At 45.9% G+C, this 21,012-nt stretch overlaps 1 protein-coding gene across 2 annotated transcripts in view; it reads left to right on the forward strand.

Moving 5' to 3' along the window:
* MLH3 (mutL homolog 3) overlaps nucleotides 1-21,007 on the forward strand; it is an 81,113-nt gene extending 60,106 nt beyond the window's left edge. For both annotated transcript variants that reach the window (XM_088447477.1, XM_088447478.1), the window contains 8 exons: nucleotides 9,073-9,148; nucleotides 11,824-11,895; nucleotides 11,984-12,089; nucleotides 12,262-12,421; nucleotides 12,660-12,683; nucleotides 12,915-12,993; nucleotides 13,438-13,589; nucleotides 20,826-21,007. In XM_088447477.1, coding sequence (XP_088303603.1) covers nucleotides 9,073-9,148; nucleotides 11,824-11,895; nucleotides 11,984-12,089; nucleotides 12,262-12,421; nucleotides 12,660-12,683; nucleotides 12,915-12,993; nucleotides 13,438-13,589; nucleotides 20,826-20,957 — 801 coding nt within the window. In that variant the 3' untranslated portion in view covers nucleotides 20,958-21,007. The remainder of the gene's footprint in view (nucleotides 1-9,072; nucleotides 9,149-11,823; nucleotides 11,896-11,983; nucleotides 12,090-12,261; nucleotides 12,422-12,659; nucleotides 12,684-12,914; nucleotides 12,994-13,437; nucleotides 13,590-20,825) is intronic.
* The last annotated feature ends 5 nt before the right edge of the window (nucleotides 21,008-21,012 follow it).

Genomic DNA, 21,012 nt, shown 5'->3' on the forward strand with positions numbered 1-21,012 from the left:
ACACTGCAATGTGACACACGATATAGTGCATACACACACTGCAATGTGACACACGATATAGTGCATACACACACTGCAATGTGACACACGATATAGTGCATACACACTGTGCAATGTTACACACGATATAGTGCATACACACTGTGCAATGTGACACACGATATAGTGCATACACACTGTGCCATGTTACACACGATATAGTGCATACACACTGTGCAATGTTACACACGATATAGTACATACACACTGTGCAATGTTACACACGATATAGAGCATACACACTGTGCAATGTGACACACGATATAGTACATACACACACTGCAATGTTACACACGATATAGTGCATACACACTGTGCCATGTTACACACAATATAGTGCATACACACTGCAATGTTACACATGATATAGTGCATACACACTGCAATGTTACACATGATATAGCGCATACACACTGTGCAATGTTACACACGATATAGCGCATACACTGTGCAACGTGACACACGATATAGTGCATACACACTGTGCCATGTTACACACGATATAGTGCATACACACTGTGCCATGTTACACACGATATAGTGCATACACACTGTGCAATGTTACACACGATATAGTGCATACACACTGCAATGTTACACGCGATATAGTGCATACACACTGTGCAATGTTACACACGATATAGTGCATACACACTGTGCAATGTGACACACGATATAGTGCATACACACTGTGCAATGTGACACACGATATAGTGCATACACACTGTGCAATGTGACACACGATATAGTGCATACACACTGTGCAATGTGACACACGATATAGTGCATACACACTGTGCAATGTTACACACGATATAGTGCATACACACTGTGCAATGTGACACGCGATATAGTGCATACACACTGTGCCATGTGACACACGATATAGTGCATACACACTGTGCCATGTTACACACGATATAGTGCATACACACTGTGCAATGTTACACACGATATAGTGCATACACACTGTGCAATGTGACACACGATATAGTGCATACACACTGTGCAATGTGACACACGATATAGTGCATACACACTGCAATGTTACACATGATATAGCGCATACACTGTGCAACGTGACACACGATATAGTGCATACACACTGTGCCATGTTACACACGATATAGTGCATACACACTGTGCCATGTTACACACGATATAGTGCATACACACTGTGCAATGTTACACACGATATAGTGCATACACACTGTGCAATGTTACACACGATATAGTGCATACACACTGTGCAATGTGACACACGATATAGTGCATACACACTGTGCAATGTGACACACGATATAGTACATACACACTGTGCAATGTTACACACGATATAGCGCATACACACTGTGCCATGTTACACACGATATAGTGCATACACACTGTGCAATGTGACACACGATATAGTGCATACACACTGTGCAATGTGACACATGATATAGCGCATACACACTGTGCAATGTGACACACGATATAGTGCATACACACTGTGCAATGTGACACATGATATAGTACATACACACTGCAATGTGACACACGATATAGTGCATACACACTGTGCAATGTTACACACGATATAGTGCATACACACTGTGCAACGTGACACACGATATAGTGCATACACACTGTGCCATGTTACACACGATATAGTGTATACACACTGTGCCATGTTACACACGATATAGTGCATACACACTGTGCAATGTTACACACGATATAGTGCATACACACTGCAATGTTACACACGATATAGTGCATACACACTGTGCAATGTTACACACGATATAGTGCATACACACTGTGCAATGTTACACACGATATAGTGCATACACACTGTGCAATGTTACACACGATATAGTGCATACACACTGTGCAATGTGACACACGATATAGTGCATACTAACTGTGCAATGTGACACACGATATAGTGCATACTAACTGTGCAATGTTACACACGATATAGCGCATACACACTGTGCCATGTTACACACGATATAGTGCATACACACTGTGCCATGTTACACACGATATAGTGCATACACACTGTGCAATGTTACATACGATATAGTGCATACACACACTGCAATGTGACACACGATATAGTGCATACACACTGTGCAATGTGACACACGATATAGTGCATACACACTGTGCAATGTGACACACGATATAGTACATACACACACTGCAATGTTACAAACGATATAGTGCATACACACTGTGCAATGTGACACGATATAGTGCATACACACTGTGCAATGTGACACGTTATAGTGCATACACACTGTGCAATGTGACACACGATATAGTACATACACACACTGCAATGTTACACACGATATAGTGCATACACACTGTGCAATGTGACACGATATAGTGCATACACACTGTGCAATGTGACACGATATAGTGCATACACACACTGCAATGTTACACACGATATAGTGCATACACACTGTGCCATGTTACACACGATATAGTGCATACACACTGTGCCATGTTACACACGATATAGTGCATACACACTGTGCAATGTGACACACGATATAGTGCATACACACTGTGCCATGTTACACACGATATAGTGCATACACACTGTGCAATGTTACACACGATATAGTGCATACACACTGTGCAATGTGACACACGATATAGTGCATACACACTGTGCAATGTTACATACGATATAGTGCATACACACTGTGCAATGTGACACACGATATAGCGCATACACACACTGCAATGTGACACACGATATAGTGCATACACACTGTGCAATGTTACACACGATATAGTGCATACACACTGTGCAATGTGACACACGATATAGCGCATACACACACTGCAATGTTACACACGATATAGTGCATACACACTGCAATATTACACACGATATAGCGCATACACACACTGCAATGTTACATACGATATAGCGCATACACACTGTGCAATGTGACACACGATATAGTGCATACACACTGCAATGTTACACACGATATAGCGCATACACACTGTGCCATGTTACACACGATATAGCGCATACACACTGTGCAATGTGACACACGATATAGTACATACACACACTGCAATGTGACACACGATATAGTGCATACACACTGTGCCATGTTACACACGATATAGTGCATACACACTGTGCAATGTTACACACGATATAGTGCATACACACTGTGCAATGTTACACACGATATAGTGCATACACACTGTGCAATGTTACACACGATATAGTGCATACACACTGTGCAATGTTACACACGATATAGTGCATACACACTGTGCAATGTGACACATGATATAGTGCATACACACTGTGCAATGTTACACACGATATAGTGCATACACACTGTGCAATGTTACACACGATATAGTGCATACACACTGTAATGTTACACATGATATAGCGCATACACACTGTGCAATGTTACACACGATATAGTGCATACACACTGTGCAATGTGACACGATATAGTGCATACACACTGTGCAATGTGACACACGATATAGTACATACACACACTGCAATGTTACACACGATATAGTGCATACACACTGTGCCATGTTACACACGATATAGTGCATACACACTGTGCAATGTTACACACGATATAGTGCATACACACTGTGCAATGTTACACACGATATAGTGCATACACACTGTGCAATGTTACACACGATATAGTGCATACACACTGTGCAATGTTACACACGATATAGTGCATACACACTGTGCAATGTTACACACGATATAGTGCATACACACTGTGCAATGTGACACATGATATAGTGCATACACACTGTGCAATGTTACAAACGACCAAATGATAATTATCGTGCTCCATTTGGTGGTTAGATCGTTAACTATATAATGTAACCATATCGCCTGGTCATCCGGTAGTGCGTACACACTGCACGATCTGCGGCAAATTGTTAACAAGATTGACAGATCTTCCTTCATGTACAAAAGATCTAAAGATGCGACGGACGCCGCCACGGGAGCACGCATAGTGCGTACACATTTGACTATTTGAACAATTTTTTGTCGTTCCAATGCATCTGAATCGGCCAAATCGTTCAAAATATCGCCTAGTGTGTAGGGGCCTTTAGTGCCATAACTTTCTATTTACTACATATTAATTGGTTTACTGTAAATAGTCAGTGTCATTTATTAATCATTCAGACTAGTGCTGTGTCTCTATTTCTGAAACTTTTGCATGTATTTAATAAAATGTACATTGATTTTTCCTGTATCATTGTCAATCAATTCACAGACCTGAGAATGGGAGGACACATACTCCTATTCAGTATACATATTATTATGGGGCTTATACATTGCCAAGGAGTAATTGTATGTGACTGGAGGGGTGTAAATTATGGACATAGATAAATACCATCAGTTTGTTTACAAGTTTGTAACTATAGTGACTGAGAGAATTGGTATGAAATACAGACGGCTGAATAGCCGCCAATTCTCATACCAACGCTGGCAACCCGATGATCTACACTCCCGACTGGTAAGTATGCTAACCCCCCCTCCCCCCCTAACCCTCCTTTAGTGGTGTCTAACCTTAACCTCCCCCCCGGTGATGCCTAACCCTAACCTCCTCTTCCCACACCCTAAACCTAACCCTCCTGGGAGAGGGGGTGCCTAACCCTAACCTCCATCCAGGGGTGCCTAACCCTAACCTCCTCTTCCCACACCCTAAACCTAACCCTCCTGGGTGAGGGGGTGCCTAACCCTAACCTCCTCTTCCCACACCCTAAACCTAACCCTCCTGGGAGAGGGGGTGCCTATCCCTAACCTCCATCCAGGGGTGCCTAACCCTAACCTCCTCTTCCCACACCCTAAACCTAATCCTCCTGGGAGAGGGGGTGCCTAACCCTAACCTCCTCTTCCCACATACTAAACCTAATCTTCCCAAGAGGGGGGGGGGGGGTGCCTAACCCCAACCTCCCCCCCGGTGATGCCTAACCCTAACCTCCTCTTCCCATATACTAAACTTAACCTTCCCAGGAGGGGGGGGGGTGCCTAACCCTAACCTCCCCCCAGAGGTGCCTAACCCTAACCTCCTCGTCCCACACCCTAAACCTAACCCTCCTGGGAGAGGGGGTGCCTAACCCTAACCTCATCCCAGGGGTACCTAACCTCCTCTTCCCACACCCTAACCCTCCCAGGAGGCGGGGGGGTGCCTAACCCTAACCTCTACCCATGGGTGCCTAACCCTAGCCTCCTCTTCCCACACCCTAAACCAAACCCTCCCAGGAGGGGGGCGGGTGCCTAACCCTAACCTCCCCCTGGGGGTCCCTAACCTCCTCTTCCCACACCCTAACCCTCCCGGGAAGGGGGGTGCCTAACCCTAACCCCCCCTCCCTGTAGCCTAACCTTCCCGGGAAGTGCCTAAACCTAACATCCTCTTCATACACCATAAACCTAACCCTCCCGGGAAGGGGGGTGCCTAACCCTAACCTACCCCCATCCCCGGGCAAACTTTATACTTACCCGGCTGTGGACGATCGGGATTGTGGGGGTCGGGATGCCGACTCCGGTATCATGATGTCGTCCCGGATGTAGAAATTATGGTGGCTGGCAGGATTCTGGCATCGGTATATCGACGTCCGGAATCCCGACCACCAGGAAACTGGCTACATCCCTGATTGAGGGCCGTAGCAAGGAACGCAGTTGCTTATACGCATGTAATCGGCGGATTGTTGCGTACTGCGTATACATTGCAGAGCGCGTGCATGAACCAGTCAGTCATTGTGATCAGGACGGCGATCGCAGTGACTACGCAGACCCATTGCAGAGTGATTGACAGGAAGTGCAGTTTGTGGGTTGTAACGGGGGGTGGTCGGCCGAATGCAGGCGTATCAGTGCGTTTGAACGCCGTTGCAGGGGCGTGCATAAATTATCCACTGCGATGCCATACGCAGCCTGAGGACTCATAGCGTGCGCTGAAGTCAGCAATTCCTGAGTGAGGTCTGACCTGCCTTACCTGTGCGTGAGGCTGCGATGGAACTCGATTGTACAGATGTATTCGCAATCTAGCTAAACATTACGGATGTGCATGTAGGTGAAGTGGGCGTCCTTATGTAGTGTTGCGGCGGTATAGCGATCGTTATGGATTAGCATAATTTCGCAGTAAAACTGCGTGCGTACGCTATCTTGCGATCCTTGCTGAATCAGGCCCTGAGTTGTTTTTTCATAGGTCTCAGCGCATTTTAGGTCTCCAGAAAAATGGTCGCTGTAAGGTGGAAGCCAATCACCTGACATGTGCTCAGCTCTTATTTACAAGCTGCCCTTCTGCAGAATGAACGAGCGGAGTGTCACTTACAGACGTGTCCTCTTCTACCTTTTCTTTTTGCTTTATTTGGCATGAGACGTTTAGCACAGCTAAGGCCGGCTACACACTTGCATGATATCAGCCACATCGGAACGACAAATCGGGCATATCGTGCAGCGTGTATGCCTGATTTGCGCGCTCCCGCAGTCGCATGCGATATCATGTGATTGGCCGGGCTGCACGGCCAATCACGCGATATCGCATGCAGCGCCATACATATTAATGAAGAGCGGAGTCGTTCCGTCATCATTAAATCGTGTAGTGTGTACCGGCAATCATGATGTCCAGGATGAAGGCAAATCTCCCTGAACATCGGCGCGATTGCTGGTCGTTCAGGTGTGTACGCATCCTAAGACGCTCTACCACGAGTAGCGATTGGATAAATTCCCTGTTTTTTTTTTTTCCCCAAAAGAATTTGTGCAAACTTGTCACCAAAAATACGTGTCGTGCTGTCCTATTAGCCGCAGCTTTTCGCACATGATGCTTTGATTGTGATTGGTTGTTGTGACAATTGTGAATTGTTTATGTTGTGGAGAATTTGGCAACTGTTGATGTGGTGATTGTGGCTTTTTGTTGTGATTGTTGGGTTTTTTTGTTGCTTTTATTGTTGTTGGTTGTTGCGGCAATTGTGGATTGTTTTTGTTTTGGTGCGGTGATTGTGGGTTATTGTTGGTTGTTGAGCCAATTTTAAGTTGTCTTTGTTGTGGAGATTGTGGGTTGTTGTAGTTGCGGCAAATGTGGGTTTTTGCAATCATGGCGATTTGTGTGTTGTAATTGCTGCTATTGTGAGTTTTGTTGTTACATTTTGTTGTGGGTTGATTTTGTTATCACAATTGTGTTCTTTTGGTTGCTTTGATTGTGGCTGGTAGTTGCGCCAATAGTGGATTGTGGGCCTGATTCAGAGCCGTTCGTAAGCGGCCGCTCGTTCGCTCCGAGCGATGTTCGCACATCTGCGCATGCGTATGGATCGTAATGCGCATGCGCCAACCAGTCAGTGCGGTCGGAAATCATGTGTTCGCAAAATAGCGAGTGCCTGCTAATTTGAGTGACAGGATGAGGCGTTTGTGGGTGGTAACAGGGGAAGGTGCTTGAAAACGGGGCGTGGAGATCTGAACGCAGGCGTGCCAAACGGTCAAACGGGCGTTTTAAGGGTCTGCATAATTAACAAAGCAGCGTCATCGGCGCACGTCACTTGGTTGTCTCTTAGCCTGAACTGTTCGCATGATTGCGGTAGGAAAATCCAACCACAAGCACTGTGAGCAGTTTAGACGCCTTTCGATGTACTCGATTAATCTAATAAATAGCGGAGATGACGTATGATGCGAGCGGCCAGTAGGCGTCTTTACAAAATAGCGAGCGCATGTTTCATTCGCTCGCTCAGACATAGAGGCGTCAACAGACCGCAAAGAGCGAGCGCTCAATTTATATAGCCGGACCCTTTTTCTGAACGAGCGAGCGCAAATAGCGTCCGGCTCTGAATCAGGCCCTGTGTTTTTCTTTTGTACTGGTGATTGTGGGTTGTAGTTGCAGTGATTATGGTTTGTTTTTGTTGCAGCAATTGTGGTTTGTTGCTGCAGCACATGTTACAACTATTTTTGTAGCGATTGTGGCAACTGTTGCAGTAGTTATGGTTTTTTGTAGTTGTTGCAATGGTGAGTTGTTTTTGTTGTTGCTGCATTGTGAGCGGTTGGTATGGTGATTGTGTATTGTTTTGATGATGGTGTGACTGTGGCAACTGTTGCTCATTTAACAAGCAATGGTCTATGTAGGAGCGTATAGGACGGTACCAGCCAGAGCTTCCTGGTCTCCACAGCCCAGCAGGAGGATCTCCTGACTAAGGGCCTGATTCAGAGCCGTTCGCTATTTGTGGTCGTTCGTTCAAAAACAAGGGGTGGCTATTCAAATGATCCGTTCGCAAATTGCAGTCTGTTCCCACCTCTAAGTCTGAACGAGCGAGCAAAACATACGCTCGTTTTTTTGATAAAAACGCCCCCTGGCCGCACGCACCATACGTCATGTCCGCTATTTATTAGATTAATCGAGTACATCGTACAGCGTATGAACTGCTCGCTATTCTTGTGGTTGGTGTTTTCAACCGCTATTTTGCGAGCAGTTCTGAGTTAAAAAAAACCAAGTGACGTGGTCAATGACGCTGCTGTATTAATTATGCACTCCCTTAAAACGCCCGTTTTGACCTTTAAGCACGCCTGCGTTCGGATCTCCACTCCCCGTTTTCAAGCACCTTCCCCTGTTACCACCCACATACGCCTCATTCTGTCACTCAAATTAGCAGGCCCTCGCTATATTGCGTACCAACGATTTTCGGCCGCACTGACTGGTTCGCGCATGCGTACTAAAAACCGTACGCATGCGCAGATGTGCGAACATCGCTCGGAACGAGCGTACTGCCGCTAGCGAGTGGCTCTGAATGAGGGCCTAAATCCTTAGTGCCCACTACCTATAAGTAGTACAAGAGTTTATTACCTGACCCCACCGCAAGGTCCAGCACTATCCTGAGCTCATCACAGCTGAGCTGTCAACCTGGGTTTCCTTATTGTCCCTCAGTACATGTACCATAACGTTAACCCTCTGGTTGTTTGTGTTATTGATGACATTTTTATTTGATGAATGCCTCGTCCTTGCCCTAATGACGGAACATTTGTGTCTTATGCAGGTTCTACAACAAGTAGACAATAAGTTCATTGCATGTTTGATGGATACAAAGACAGAACAGATAGGAGGTAAAGCAGGTGGGTGCTGCGTATTGTATGCGTTTTATGTGTATGTTGTATTGTCCCGCTTCCAGTCCTGGCCAACAATGACATACTGCATCCTCCACAAAGCACATGTAACATTAGATAGTTTGAGAGGTTCGATGTGTAACATACATACATTTATCCAAAAATCCAGAACCTCTAAATATATATACATTTTTAAAATATTGCTGTTACCCCATCAGACTATCCTAATACCTGCCAGATAGAGCCCAGGCTGACACTACATAATTTACTAAAGACTTTAAGTAATTATGGAGATGATAATAGCAATTAATAATAATAATACATAATGTCACTTTCAGCATAAAATTAGAATAAAAAATTGGGATCTTGTCCAGTTAACTATAAAAAAAAATACAGAGACTTTCTATCATCTCCCAATATTCTCCAATCATTAGATCTGTTCCATACATGAGTTCCCATCTTCCTGACACATCAGCGTCCCCAGACAATTATTACTAGATCCTTATAGGGTGATTTGCCCGGATGGTCCATTACTCAGACTGGTTACTTGTGTACTGAACTGAGCCCCGATGGTCCATTACTCAGACTGGTTACTTGTGTGCTGTACTGAGCCCCGATGGTCCATCACTCAGACTGGTTACTTGTGTGCTGTACTGAGCCCGGATGGTCCATTACTCAGCCTGGTTACTTGTGTGCTGTACTGAGCCCCTATGGTCCATTACTCAGACTGGTTACTTATGTGCTGTACTGAGCCCCGATGGTCCATTACTCAGACTGGTTACTTGTGTGCTGTACTGAGCCCCGATGGTTCATTACTCAGACTGGTTACTTGTGTGCTGTACTGAGCCCCGATGGTTCATTACTCAGACTGGTTACTTGTGTGCTGTACTGAGCCCCGATGGTCCATTACTCAGACTGGTTACTTATGTGCTGTACTGAGCCCCGATGGTTCATTACTCAGCCTGGTTACTTGTGTGCTGTACTGAGCCCCGATGGTCCATTACTCAGACTGGTTACTTATGTGCTGTACTGAGCCCCGATGGTTCATTACTCAGCCTGGTTACTTGTGTGCTGTACTGAGCCCCGATGGTCCATTACTCAGACTGGTTACTTATGTGCTGTACTGATCCCCGATGGTCCATTACTCAGACTGGTTACTTGTGTGCTGTACTGAGCCCCGATGGTTCATTACTCAGACTGGTTACTTGTGTGCTGTACTGAGCCCCGATGGTTCATTACTCAGACTGGTTACTTGTGTGCTGTACTGAACCCCGATGGTCCATTACTCAGCCTGGTTACTTGTGTGCTGTACTGAGCCCGGATGGTCCATTATTCAGCCTGGTTACTTGTGTGCTGTACTGAGCCCCGATGGTCATTACTCAGACTGGTTACTTGTGTGCTGTACTGAGCCCCGATGGTCCATTACTCAGACTGGTTACTTGTGTGCTGTACTGAGCCCCGATGGTTCATTACTTAGCCTGGTTACTTGTGTGCTGTACTGAGCCCGGATGGTTCATTACTCAGCCTGGTTACTTGTGTGCTGTACTGAGCCCCGATGGTCCATTACTCAGACTGGTTACTTGTGTGCTGTACTGAGCCCGGATGGTTCATTACTCAGACTGGTTACTTATGTGCTGTACTGAGCCCCGATGGTTCATTACTCAGCCTGGTTACTTATGTGCTGTACTGAGCCCCGATGGTCATTACTCAGACTGGTTACTTGTGTGCTGTACTGAGCCCGGATGGTCCATTACTCAGACTGGTTACTTGTGTGCTGTACTGAGCCCCGATGGTCCATTACTCAGACTGGTTACTTGTGTGCTGTACTGAGCCCCGATGGTTCATTACTCAGCCTGGTTACTTGTGTGCTGTGCTGAGCCCCGATGGTCCATTACTCAGCCTGGTTACTTGTGTGCTGTACTGAGCCCCGATGGTCATTACTCAGCCTGGTTACTTGTGTGCTGTACTGAGCCCGGATGGTCCATTATTCAGCCTGGTTACTTATGTGCTGTACTGAGCCCCGATGGTTCATTACTCAGCCTGGTTACTTGTGTGCTGTACTGAGCCCCGATGGTTCATTACTCAGACTGGTTACTTGTGTGCTGTACTGAGCCCCGATGGTCCATTACTCAGACTGGTTACTTGTGTGCTGTACTGAGCCCCGATGGTTCATTACTCAGCCTGGTTACTTATGTGCTGTACTGAGCCCCGATGGTTCATTACTCAGCCTGGTTACTTATGTGCTGTACTGAGCCCCGATGGTCATTACTCAGACTGGTTACTTGTGTGTTGTACTGAGCCCCGATGGTCCATTACTCAGACTGGTTACTTGTGTGTTGTACTGAGCCCCGATGGTCCATCACTCAGACTGGTTACTTATGTGCTGTACTGAGCCCCGATGGTCCATTACTCAGACTGGTTACTTGTGTGCTGTACTCTGCCCCGATGGTTCATTACTCAGACTGGTTACTTGTGTGATGTACTGAGCCCCGATGGTCATTACTCAGACTGGTTACTTGTGTGCTGTACTGAGCCCCGATGGTCATTACTCAGACTGGTTACTTGTGTGCTGTACTGAGCTCCGATGGTCCATTACTCAGACTGGTTACTTGTGTGATGTACTGAGCCCCGATGGTCCATTACTCAGACTTTGTGTGATGTACTGAGGTCACTCTCATCCATAGGTGGTAATCTTCTGGTACTAGTGGACCAGCATGCAGCACACGAGCGTGTTCGGCTGGAGCAGCTAATTGCAGGTAACGCCTTTTCTATGTAAGCAACGAGCCCCTGATAATGGCTGATTGACACCTATAAGGCCACATCCCTCTTCTCTCTGTCCGATAGACTCTCTTCTGCCTTCGTCAGAAGACTGTGGGAGACGTCTCAAGGTCTCGGTGGTGAGTCCTCCTTTAAAGCTGGACATTACAGAGGAACAATCTCGCCTCCTCAGGTAAAACCGGGACATGAACCATATTGCTCTATAAGCACCACCTGTGTCTAACGCAGTCTTTCTGCATGTTTGTGCCCTGCCAAGATGTCCCTATTTAGCCCAGAAAGTTCCCCTTTGTTGATCTGGTGATCTGTTCCTGCTGGTTTCTGAACCTGCTGCTCTTAATCTGCAGGACCCGTGCTGGATCGCTGCAGCGGGTTGGGCTGTCACTTACATTTCCTGACTCTGGAAGCAGCCATGTGTTAGTGAGCGAAATCCCCCTGTGTTTTGTGGAGAAAGAGGCCAGCGAAACACAGCGCGGGAGGACAACTGTAGCCAAAAAAATAGTGGAGGTGAATTTCCATCTGATGAAAGTATTGAACGCACCAAACGTAAATTGTATTAGAACTACAGGTCCACTGGGTACTCCATAGCTGATGTCTAAGTACTTTGCGGAGACTGCACTCTATAAATATATTGTCAGTGGGTCCTCCACAGGAGAGTAGGGTGATGGGTGTGATTGAGGGCACAGGTGGATGTGGGGTACTTTGTAGCCAACATGACTCATTTCTTCTTCTTCTTCCTCCTCAGGAGCTTCTGCAGGAGCAGGTGCAGGCAAGTTGTGGGTGCAGCACTGGTATACAGTGATTGTGGGGGAATTTTGGGGTTGGATGTGGGGGTGATTGGATTTATGTAAGTAGTGTGGGGGATGTGTATATACTAGTGGGGGGGTATTGGCTTTGTGTATATACACTGCTGGTTTGGGGGCCAGTGTGGTAGGTAGGGGTTTATGGTGGTGGGGGATTCTGATTTGTTTGCTGATTTGACACCCTCTCTTTTTCACAGCTGTTGCAGGTCCCAGGCACAGGACCCAGGGCTCTTCCAGGGACTGTCCTCAGGGTGCTGGCATCACAGGCTTGTCATGGTGAGGGCCTTGTCAGATCATCTCAGTTTCATTGTGTTACTGGGATAGAATTATGCCTCTGTAGCTGCTCTCTAGGAACGTATTGACCCTCGAGTGAAGCCCAGACAGACATTTCCTGGTTCTCACCTTGAGATGGAGGAGGAAACGGAGGTCTCCACATCTGATCCATATATAAAAGAGCAGATTCCATTATTATTTATTTAGAGGCTCCAGCAACCAGTCTGCGAACCTGTGGCACCCAGCACTGTTATGTACACTGAAAGCAATGTTATTAACTCTGTAATGTACAACACTGATGTCACATGAATATTATTTACCATCATTTATACAAGTAGAATTGAAAGTAGACTGCATATCAGGGATAGATTTTTTTTCAGGCTTGAAGAATAATTGGCGAAACACGTGTGCATTCCCCTAACTGTATTCCCGTTTTGTGCTTGGCAGGGGCGGTGAAATTTAATGATCCCCTCAGCTTGGACGAATGTAGGCACCTGGTACACTCACTGGCGCGATGCTCTCTTCCATTCCAGTGTGCGCATGGGAGACCGGCGCTCCTACCCCTGGCAGACCTGCAGCACATGGAAACTGAGCAGGAGGTAAGTACCCCAGGTCACTGAGGCCACTCTCTTGTGTCATCTAATCACAGAGAACCGGCCCTGCCCAGAGGATATAAGAGGGTTTTTGTACTTACATTAAATCCTGTTGTTCCGTTCGGGGACTCTGTTGGGGTACAGGGGTGCTGGAGGAGGGTAAGCACTTTAAATTCTAAACTTTTGTCTGTTGTCAGTGCCTCTCACATCATGAAATATACAGTATGTTTCCATACTTATGATCATTTTTGTCTGAAACCAGTTTTCTGGCCCTAAGCATAGCCTGAATTACCTTCTCCAGCCGGCTCTTTGCTCTGAAGATCGAGGCTTCAACAGCCACAGTGCTAACACCACATGCTGCAATCTTAGATAGAGAAATGGGTCCCAGCCAAAGCAGCCATGATGAACTCTTTGCAATGTGGAGAAAGTCTTTAAACCACGCTCTTCTTGGCAGGTTCAGAGAAGCCAGGATACTTGGAACATCTTCATGTTTTACTTAATTTAGCTCCCTCTGGAACAAGTCCTGTGGCAACAACACAGCGTCTACCAGAAACATCTTGGATGCCTAGTTCTAGTGGAGAACTTCTGCACTGTGGTTACACTGTGACATCATCATGTCAACATATAGCATTATCCTATCTGTCTCCAAGCTGAAAAGATACTTCCATATGGTCACAAGACATCGTAGCGTCTTGTTGGACTTCAGTGCACCAGGCGGCTCTCGTGCACTTGTTGCTAAGCGACGAGGGTGCTGGGCTGCTACTCCTTCGGCCCTTCCTTCAGATTGCTCCGTCACCCCCGCCTTGCTCTGATTGGATCCCTTTTCCTCCACTGCTGGTTCTCTGCTCATGTCGGCTATAGCGTGTCTTCCAATTCCTGTGTGTGGATTTCATCCTCGTGTGTTTCCTTTGATCCAGCGTGTGTTCCAGCAGTGTCAGTCGCACTTCAGTGCCAGAGTGTATCATCTGTTACCAGCAATAGCGGCAGCTCAGCCGCACTACAGCATCTGTGCTGTAGTCGTTACCAATATCACAGCAGTCTCAGCCGCATTAAAAGTCAGAGAGCCTAATCTGATTCTCGGTCATCCACCAGCAGTAAGATAGACACTTGTTATTTAGACTTTTACTGCATCAGCCCTCAAAGCTGCAACCAGCCAAGTACACATCAGCCCTCAAGGCTGCAACCAGCCAAGTACACATCAGCCCTCAAGGTGGCCAAAGTCACGTAATTGGCCAACTCTCATTCAGTGTCCTGGGGATCTGCTACCTATACTGTGTGAATCTTCCCAGGGATTTATAACACATATGAAGGGCTGTTCCCCAGGATGAAAATCAAGAGGACTCCTGCTTTCCTCTTGGGGATACACCACCGTCATGGTGTTGCCGGACTGGATTTTTCTGCAAAATCGATGGCATCCTACTACAAAAAGACACCATTCTTCACTTCAGCATATCGATCAGAAATTTAGAGTCTCCCAGGATGCAAAGAACCTGCAAATGTGCCTGAAGCATGACCCCTCCCCAAAGCCCAAATGCTGCAAATTTTGAAAGCCTACCCTCCACTGCAATATCAGAGAGAATGACATACTTGTGGGGATAGACTTATGACCCGACTGGACTTGGAACTCCCGTGAGTGAAATTGCATATACTGCACCTTCCCCAGAACTCTCCTGTGAAAGTGTACAGACATCTGTTTGTGGCCAACAAGGACTTCATCAAAACCTGCAGCAATAGAATTGTGTCTTCTAGTAGAAACACCTACTTTTGCTGGCTATCAAATAGAGGCCACGGAAAAACCAGCTGCTGAGAAGTTGGACATCTTATATTGACAATACACCCCTGGTCTTGATCAAAAGATCATCAATGTAGCCTGGCACGTAGAATAGCCACTACGATCTTTGTCAGCACTTTTGAAGCTGTTGCCAGACTGAACGGAAGTGGCCTGAACTGGTATTGCTGGTTCGTAAACCAGAGAATACTTGGATGTCCCTGCCATATGGAGATATGCAAATTCATGTTGTTGATGTCCACTTACACCACAATCTCACCTTTCTCCTTATGGTTTATTACAGACCTCAGACTCCATCTTGGATCGGTCATCCCTGAGCTGGGTGGTACTGGCACACATCATGGCAATTGCTTGGAAGCAGGCCAATGGGCAGTCTAAGCCTGCCTACCCGCTTCAATGGACAAAGGGCTGATCTTGAAATGACTGACCCTCATCCATTCTTCCGGTTATAAAGTCTAAAACCTGGGACTTTCAGGTCGATACATTTATCGGCTCAAAGGAACTGTTGCTCCCTGTGGCCTGTGCTATGATTTTAGCCAGCTATGGATCGAGTAAGACCCCAGATGAGAAAGGAAGTCTACTTTGACTCCACATGTACTGACCAAAAATGTTCAAACTGTACAGAGAGCACTACCATCCATTTGTACACTACTTTAATTACCCATGCGGTCTCTATAATAAGCCTAAGAAAGGCTCAAACCTCCAATCTGGATTAACTTTAAGTGATGTAGCACCAGGGATGAGAATGGTGGTGGACCTTGACAAGGTCCCATACACTTTGGGAATTTCTGGACTTTCACTTGACGGAATACCAAGCACCTGGCCCACTGTCCAAACGAAGACATTTGTGCCTTGCCATTCCATGGACTTATACTCAAACTGTGAGGACATCTCCAAGTCTGAATTGGGCACCACTTTGCTCTCCTCATGGGGTGAATCATAAGACCCCCAACTCATTCCAAGGCTCAAGCACCAGTGGACCCTTACACTTGTGCAGAGTAACCGGGATATGCAAAGTCTCAGTCAAACCCTGTACAGATGAGCCAAAACCAATATCTAAAGCTGAATCTTCCTGAGAAGCTACACATGATGTACTGGAAATTGACCTCGAAGCCCCTTTTAGGGACAGCTGGAGGAACTTAACTCCAGGGAGTTAGACACCAGCTAAGAAATATGGTCGGGTATACTGTACTCGTTACTCCATTCATTGAGCTGCTGTCTCTATAAGGTATCTGGCCTTCTATGCCGACTTTGTGTCACCCACCAGCTGAGAAATAGTTATGTACCTGACCTTCTGATGCCTTGGATGCAGTACCACCTGGCACCAGCGCCACCTGACCTTCAGGCTATGGAAAGGGATAATAACATCACTGAATTGTCCAACATCAATTTAGTATAGCAGTTGGAGCAGGTAAGTCCCTTGCAAGAGGGCCACGGGACTAAAGCAGAACAGGATCAGAAAAATTAAAGCAAACCTGCAAGACAGCACCCAGAGCCCAGCAATCTGAGAGAAATAATCACTCAGAATAACAATCCCCTCCCCCCAAAACTTGGTATGTCCCAGCAGCTAGGGTACAGAAAAGTGCTGGAGACGCTAAAATGGCAGCTGACACAGGCACTGATTCAGAGCCGCAGAGACTTTTTGGTTTTTTTTTTGAACGGCCTCCTGGCCGCTCGCATAGCTGTGTGTGACCACCCACAGCTATAGTGAGCGGCCAGGAAGATGGTCGCGATGGTCAAGACCATCGGGCTTGCGACGAGACCCTTGTGGTAGGGTCTCGTTGCCGCAATCCCCAGAGAGATTTCGGCTCTAACAGAGCTGAAATCTCTCACACTAACATCACTTGTGATGTCAGTGGGGCCGGCCCCAGATGGAGGCGTTCACATGGGAACGCCTCCGTTTGGGCAGCCACTCCCCCGGCCCGCCCACCAAAGGGGGCATGCTGTCACTCAACATCGACAGCACACCCCCTTTGTTGCGAGATCCGGAGCGACGGAGTGCCCGTCGCTATCCGGGTCTCGTGCATGCGCACAACAGAGCCGGCTCCGTCGTGCGCATGTGCACTGGCCCACCATCGACCCAGTTGCGAGCACACAGCGCTTGCAACCGGGTCTGAATCAGGCCCACTGCGCGAGAGGTGTTTGAGGGAGAAAATGCCTTCCCAAGTGCCAACTCCTAAAATGGTGTCCACCTAATCCCTAATGGAGTCTTACGGTCTACCGCTCCGTGATCTCTACCTCACGAAACTGGGGTTTTTTTTTTTACACGACAAGACGTCATCCAGAGCCTGATAGTGGGTGAAACTTGCTACATAACCAGTACAAATACTGCCAGCTGCATGCATGCGTGTGTGTGTGTGTGTATATATATATATATATATATATACATACATATATACACACACAGTCAGGTCCATAAATATTGGGACATTGACAGAATTTTCATATTTTGGCCTCAATTCACCACCACAATGGCTTTGAAATGAAACAAACAAGATGTGCTTTAACTGCAGACTTTCAGATTTCATTTGAGGGTAATTACATCCAAATCAGATGAACGGTGTAGGAATTACAATGGTTTCTATATGTGCCTCCCACTTTTTAAGGGGCCAAAAGTAATGGGACAAACTAAACAATCCTAAATCTAACTTTCACGTTTTAATACTTTGTAGCAAATCCTTTGCAGGCAATTACAGCCTGAAGTCTGGAACGCATAGACATCACCAGATGCTGGGTTTCATCCCTGGTGATGCTCTGCCAGGCCTCTACTGCAAATGTCTTCAGTTCCTTCTTGTTCTTGGGGCATTTTCCCTTCAGTTTTGTCTTCATCAAGTGAAATGCATGCTCAATCGGATTCAGGTCAGGGGATTGACTTGGCCATTGCATAACATTCCACTTTTTAGCCTTAAAAAACTCTTTGGTTGGTTTTGCAGTATGCTTCGGGTCATTGTCCATCTGTACTGTGAAGCGCCGTCCAATAAGTTCTGAAGCATTTGACTGAATATGAGCATATATTATTGCCCGAAACACTTCAGAATTCATTCTGCTGCTTTTGTTAGCAGTCACATCATCAATACAAGGGAACCAGTTGCATTGGCAGCCATATATGCCCACGCCATGACACTACCACCACCGTGCTTCACTGATGAGGTGGTATGTTTTGGATCATGAGCAGTTCCTTCCCTTCTCCATACTCTTCTCTTCCCATCACTCTGGTACAAATTGAACTTTGTCTCATCTGTCCACAGGATGTTATTCCAGAACTGTAATGGCTTTTTTAGATGTTGTTTGGCAAACTTTAATCTGGTCTTCCTGTTTTTGTGGCTCACCAATGGTTTACATCTTGTGGTGAACCCTCTATATTCACTCTTGTGAAGTCTTCTCTTGATTGTTGACTTTGACACTTATACACCTACCTCCTTCCCTTTCACCAGGGAAATAATTCTTCTGTCATCCACCACAGTTGTTTTCCGTGGTCTTCCGATGTTGCTGAGCTCTCCAGTGCGTTCTTTCTTTTTAAGAATGTTCCAAACAGTTGATTTGGCCACACCTAATGTTTTTGCTATCTCTCTGATGGGTTTGTTTTGATTTTTCAGCCTAATGATGGCTTGCTTCACTGATAGTGACAGCTCTTTGCATCTCATATTGAGAGTCGACAGCAACTGATTCCAAATTCAAATGTCACACCTAGAATCAACTCCAGACCTTTTACCTGCTTAATTGATAATGAAATAATGAGGGAATTGCCCACACCTGTCCATGAAATAGCTTTTGAGTTGATAGTCCCATTACTTTTGGCACCTTAAAAAGTGGCAGGCACATATAGAAACCGTTGTAATTCCTACACCGTTCACCTGATTTGGATGTAATTACCCTCAAATTAAATCTGAAAGTCTGCAGGTAAAGCACATCTTGTTTGTTTCATGTCAAAGCCATTGTGGTGGTGAATAGAGGCCAAAATATGAAAATTCTGTCAATGTCCCAATATTTATACACCTGACTGCATGTATGTGTGTTACCATAATACACAAGTGCTGCTGATGGATGTACAAACAGCGAGTTCAGTGTCTTCATAAGGAAAACGTGTTATAAGGAATATTCCATACTGTCTACTGTAAAATATGAAGTCACCACAGAGGTCTACAAGTTTGTAATTATACATTTACAGGACCGAATTCAATTAGAGACGAAAAGCCGCGATCGGCGAAAAGTTTGCCGATGTGCGGTATTCGCCTGTTTTCAAAGTATCGCCGTATTGAATTCCAGGACGTTTTCGCCTAGGCGAAAACTCCATAGGAGAAAAAGTTTCTCCGGCAATAGGCAGGAGAATAGAAGTGCAAAATCCATATTCTGGAGTACAAATGTGGGGACTTGATTATTCAGTGTTGGAAAATGGGTAAAAAGTAGGGGGCCTGGTATTTTGGGGGCTATAAGGGTGACACAGGTGTTTAAGATTGCAGGAAGCTGCACCAGGGTGTATTTTTTACTTTTTAAATCTTCATTTTAGAAACCCCAAAATATACTAGTACCCATTTACATGTACCCCAAATTTAACTGCTGTACTTTTTTTTCTCAAAAATTCATTACATATCATTTTTCCACACAAATGCAAAACATGCTTATAACAGCTATTTGACTCATTTTAAGATCACTAAATACTTTTATTAGGGCTATTAATACTCTTCTATATTGATTCCCAGGGTCAGTGAGGCTTTTTTTGGGGTACAGACTGATTTCCCCAAACTATGCTGTCCTTTTCGCTATTATATACATTCGCCTATCCGCGTTTTCACCTGTTTTGGAATTGAATAGGGAGAAAAGCGGGGACACGCAGGGCGAAAACATTGCGCCCAAACGGGCTAAATCAACGTGCTTTTCGCGGCTAGGGGATAACACTATCCAATACATGTCTTTCTTACCTCATTAAATGCGGAAATGAAGGCAGTTTGGACATGATGTTCCTGCATTGCGTACATGGAAAAGCCCTTATACAGAGTTGTGCGTATCTTTGTAGTGTACTTGGTTTATACTCATTATCATTAGGGTGCACTTGCACCAGCCTATATGCCTGGAAATGTGTGTAGCTATGCTTCAGCACACCTCCGCCTAGCCTGCAGTTGTATCGGTGGCACACTCTCACTGCTCTTTCCCTATGCCGTTACACTCCGCATGTGGAGATGTGACCGATATGTGCATGACTTTGCATCCCCCGTTGCATGCACTTTGTTCCGGAACACAGATGCAGCCGTACATTAAATGCCGCATCAGGCACCCTCATAGATCTCATCAGTATTAACTGTGACAGTACTATTACCTGTGATTTCTCTATCTGCCAGATACTGAGCCAGCACTGATACCTGTGATTTCTCTTCTGCCAGCACTGATACCTGTGATTTCTCTATGCCAGATACTGAGCCAGCACTGATACCCGTGTTCTCTCTCACTGATATTAGGTTCCTCCAAAACCCAATTTGACCCGTCTGAGACGACAGCACAGAGCTTGGCAGCTGTTTGGAAAAGAGCCTTCTATCTCTGTGGAGCAGACATTACCCACAAAGACACAGCCAAACTCCTTACACACGTAGACTTGCACAGAGCAATGCACCCTATCTGGGGAAATAAACACTTCTGTTCTGCACC

This window comes from Taudactylus pleione, unplaced genomic scaffold, assembly GCF_031769625.1.
Source record: "Taudactylus pleione unplaced genomic scaffold, aTauple2 ptg000433l, whole genome shotgun sequence".
Classification (NCBI taxonomy): domain Eukaryota; kingdom Metazoa; phylum Chordata; class Amphibia; order Anura; family Myobatrachidae; genus Taudactylus; species Taudactylus pleione.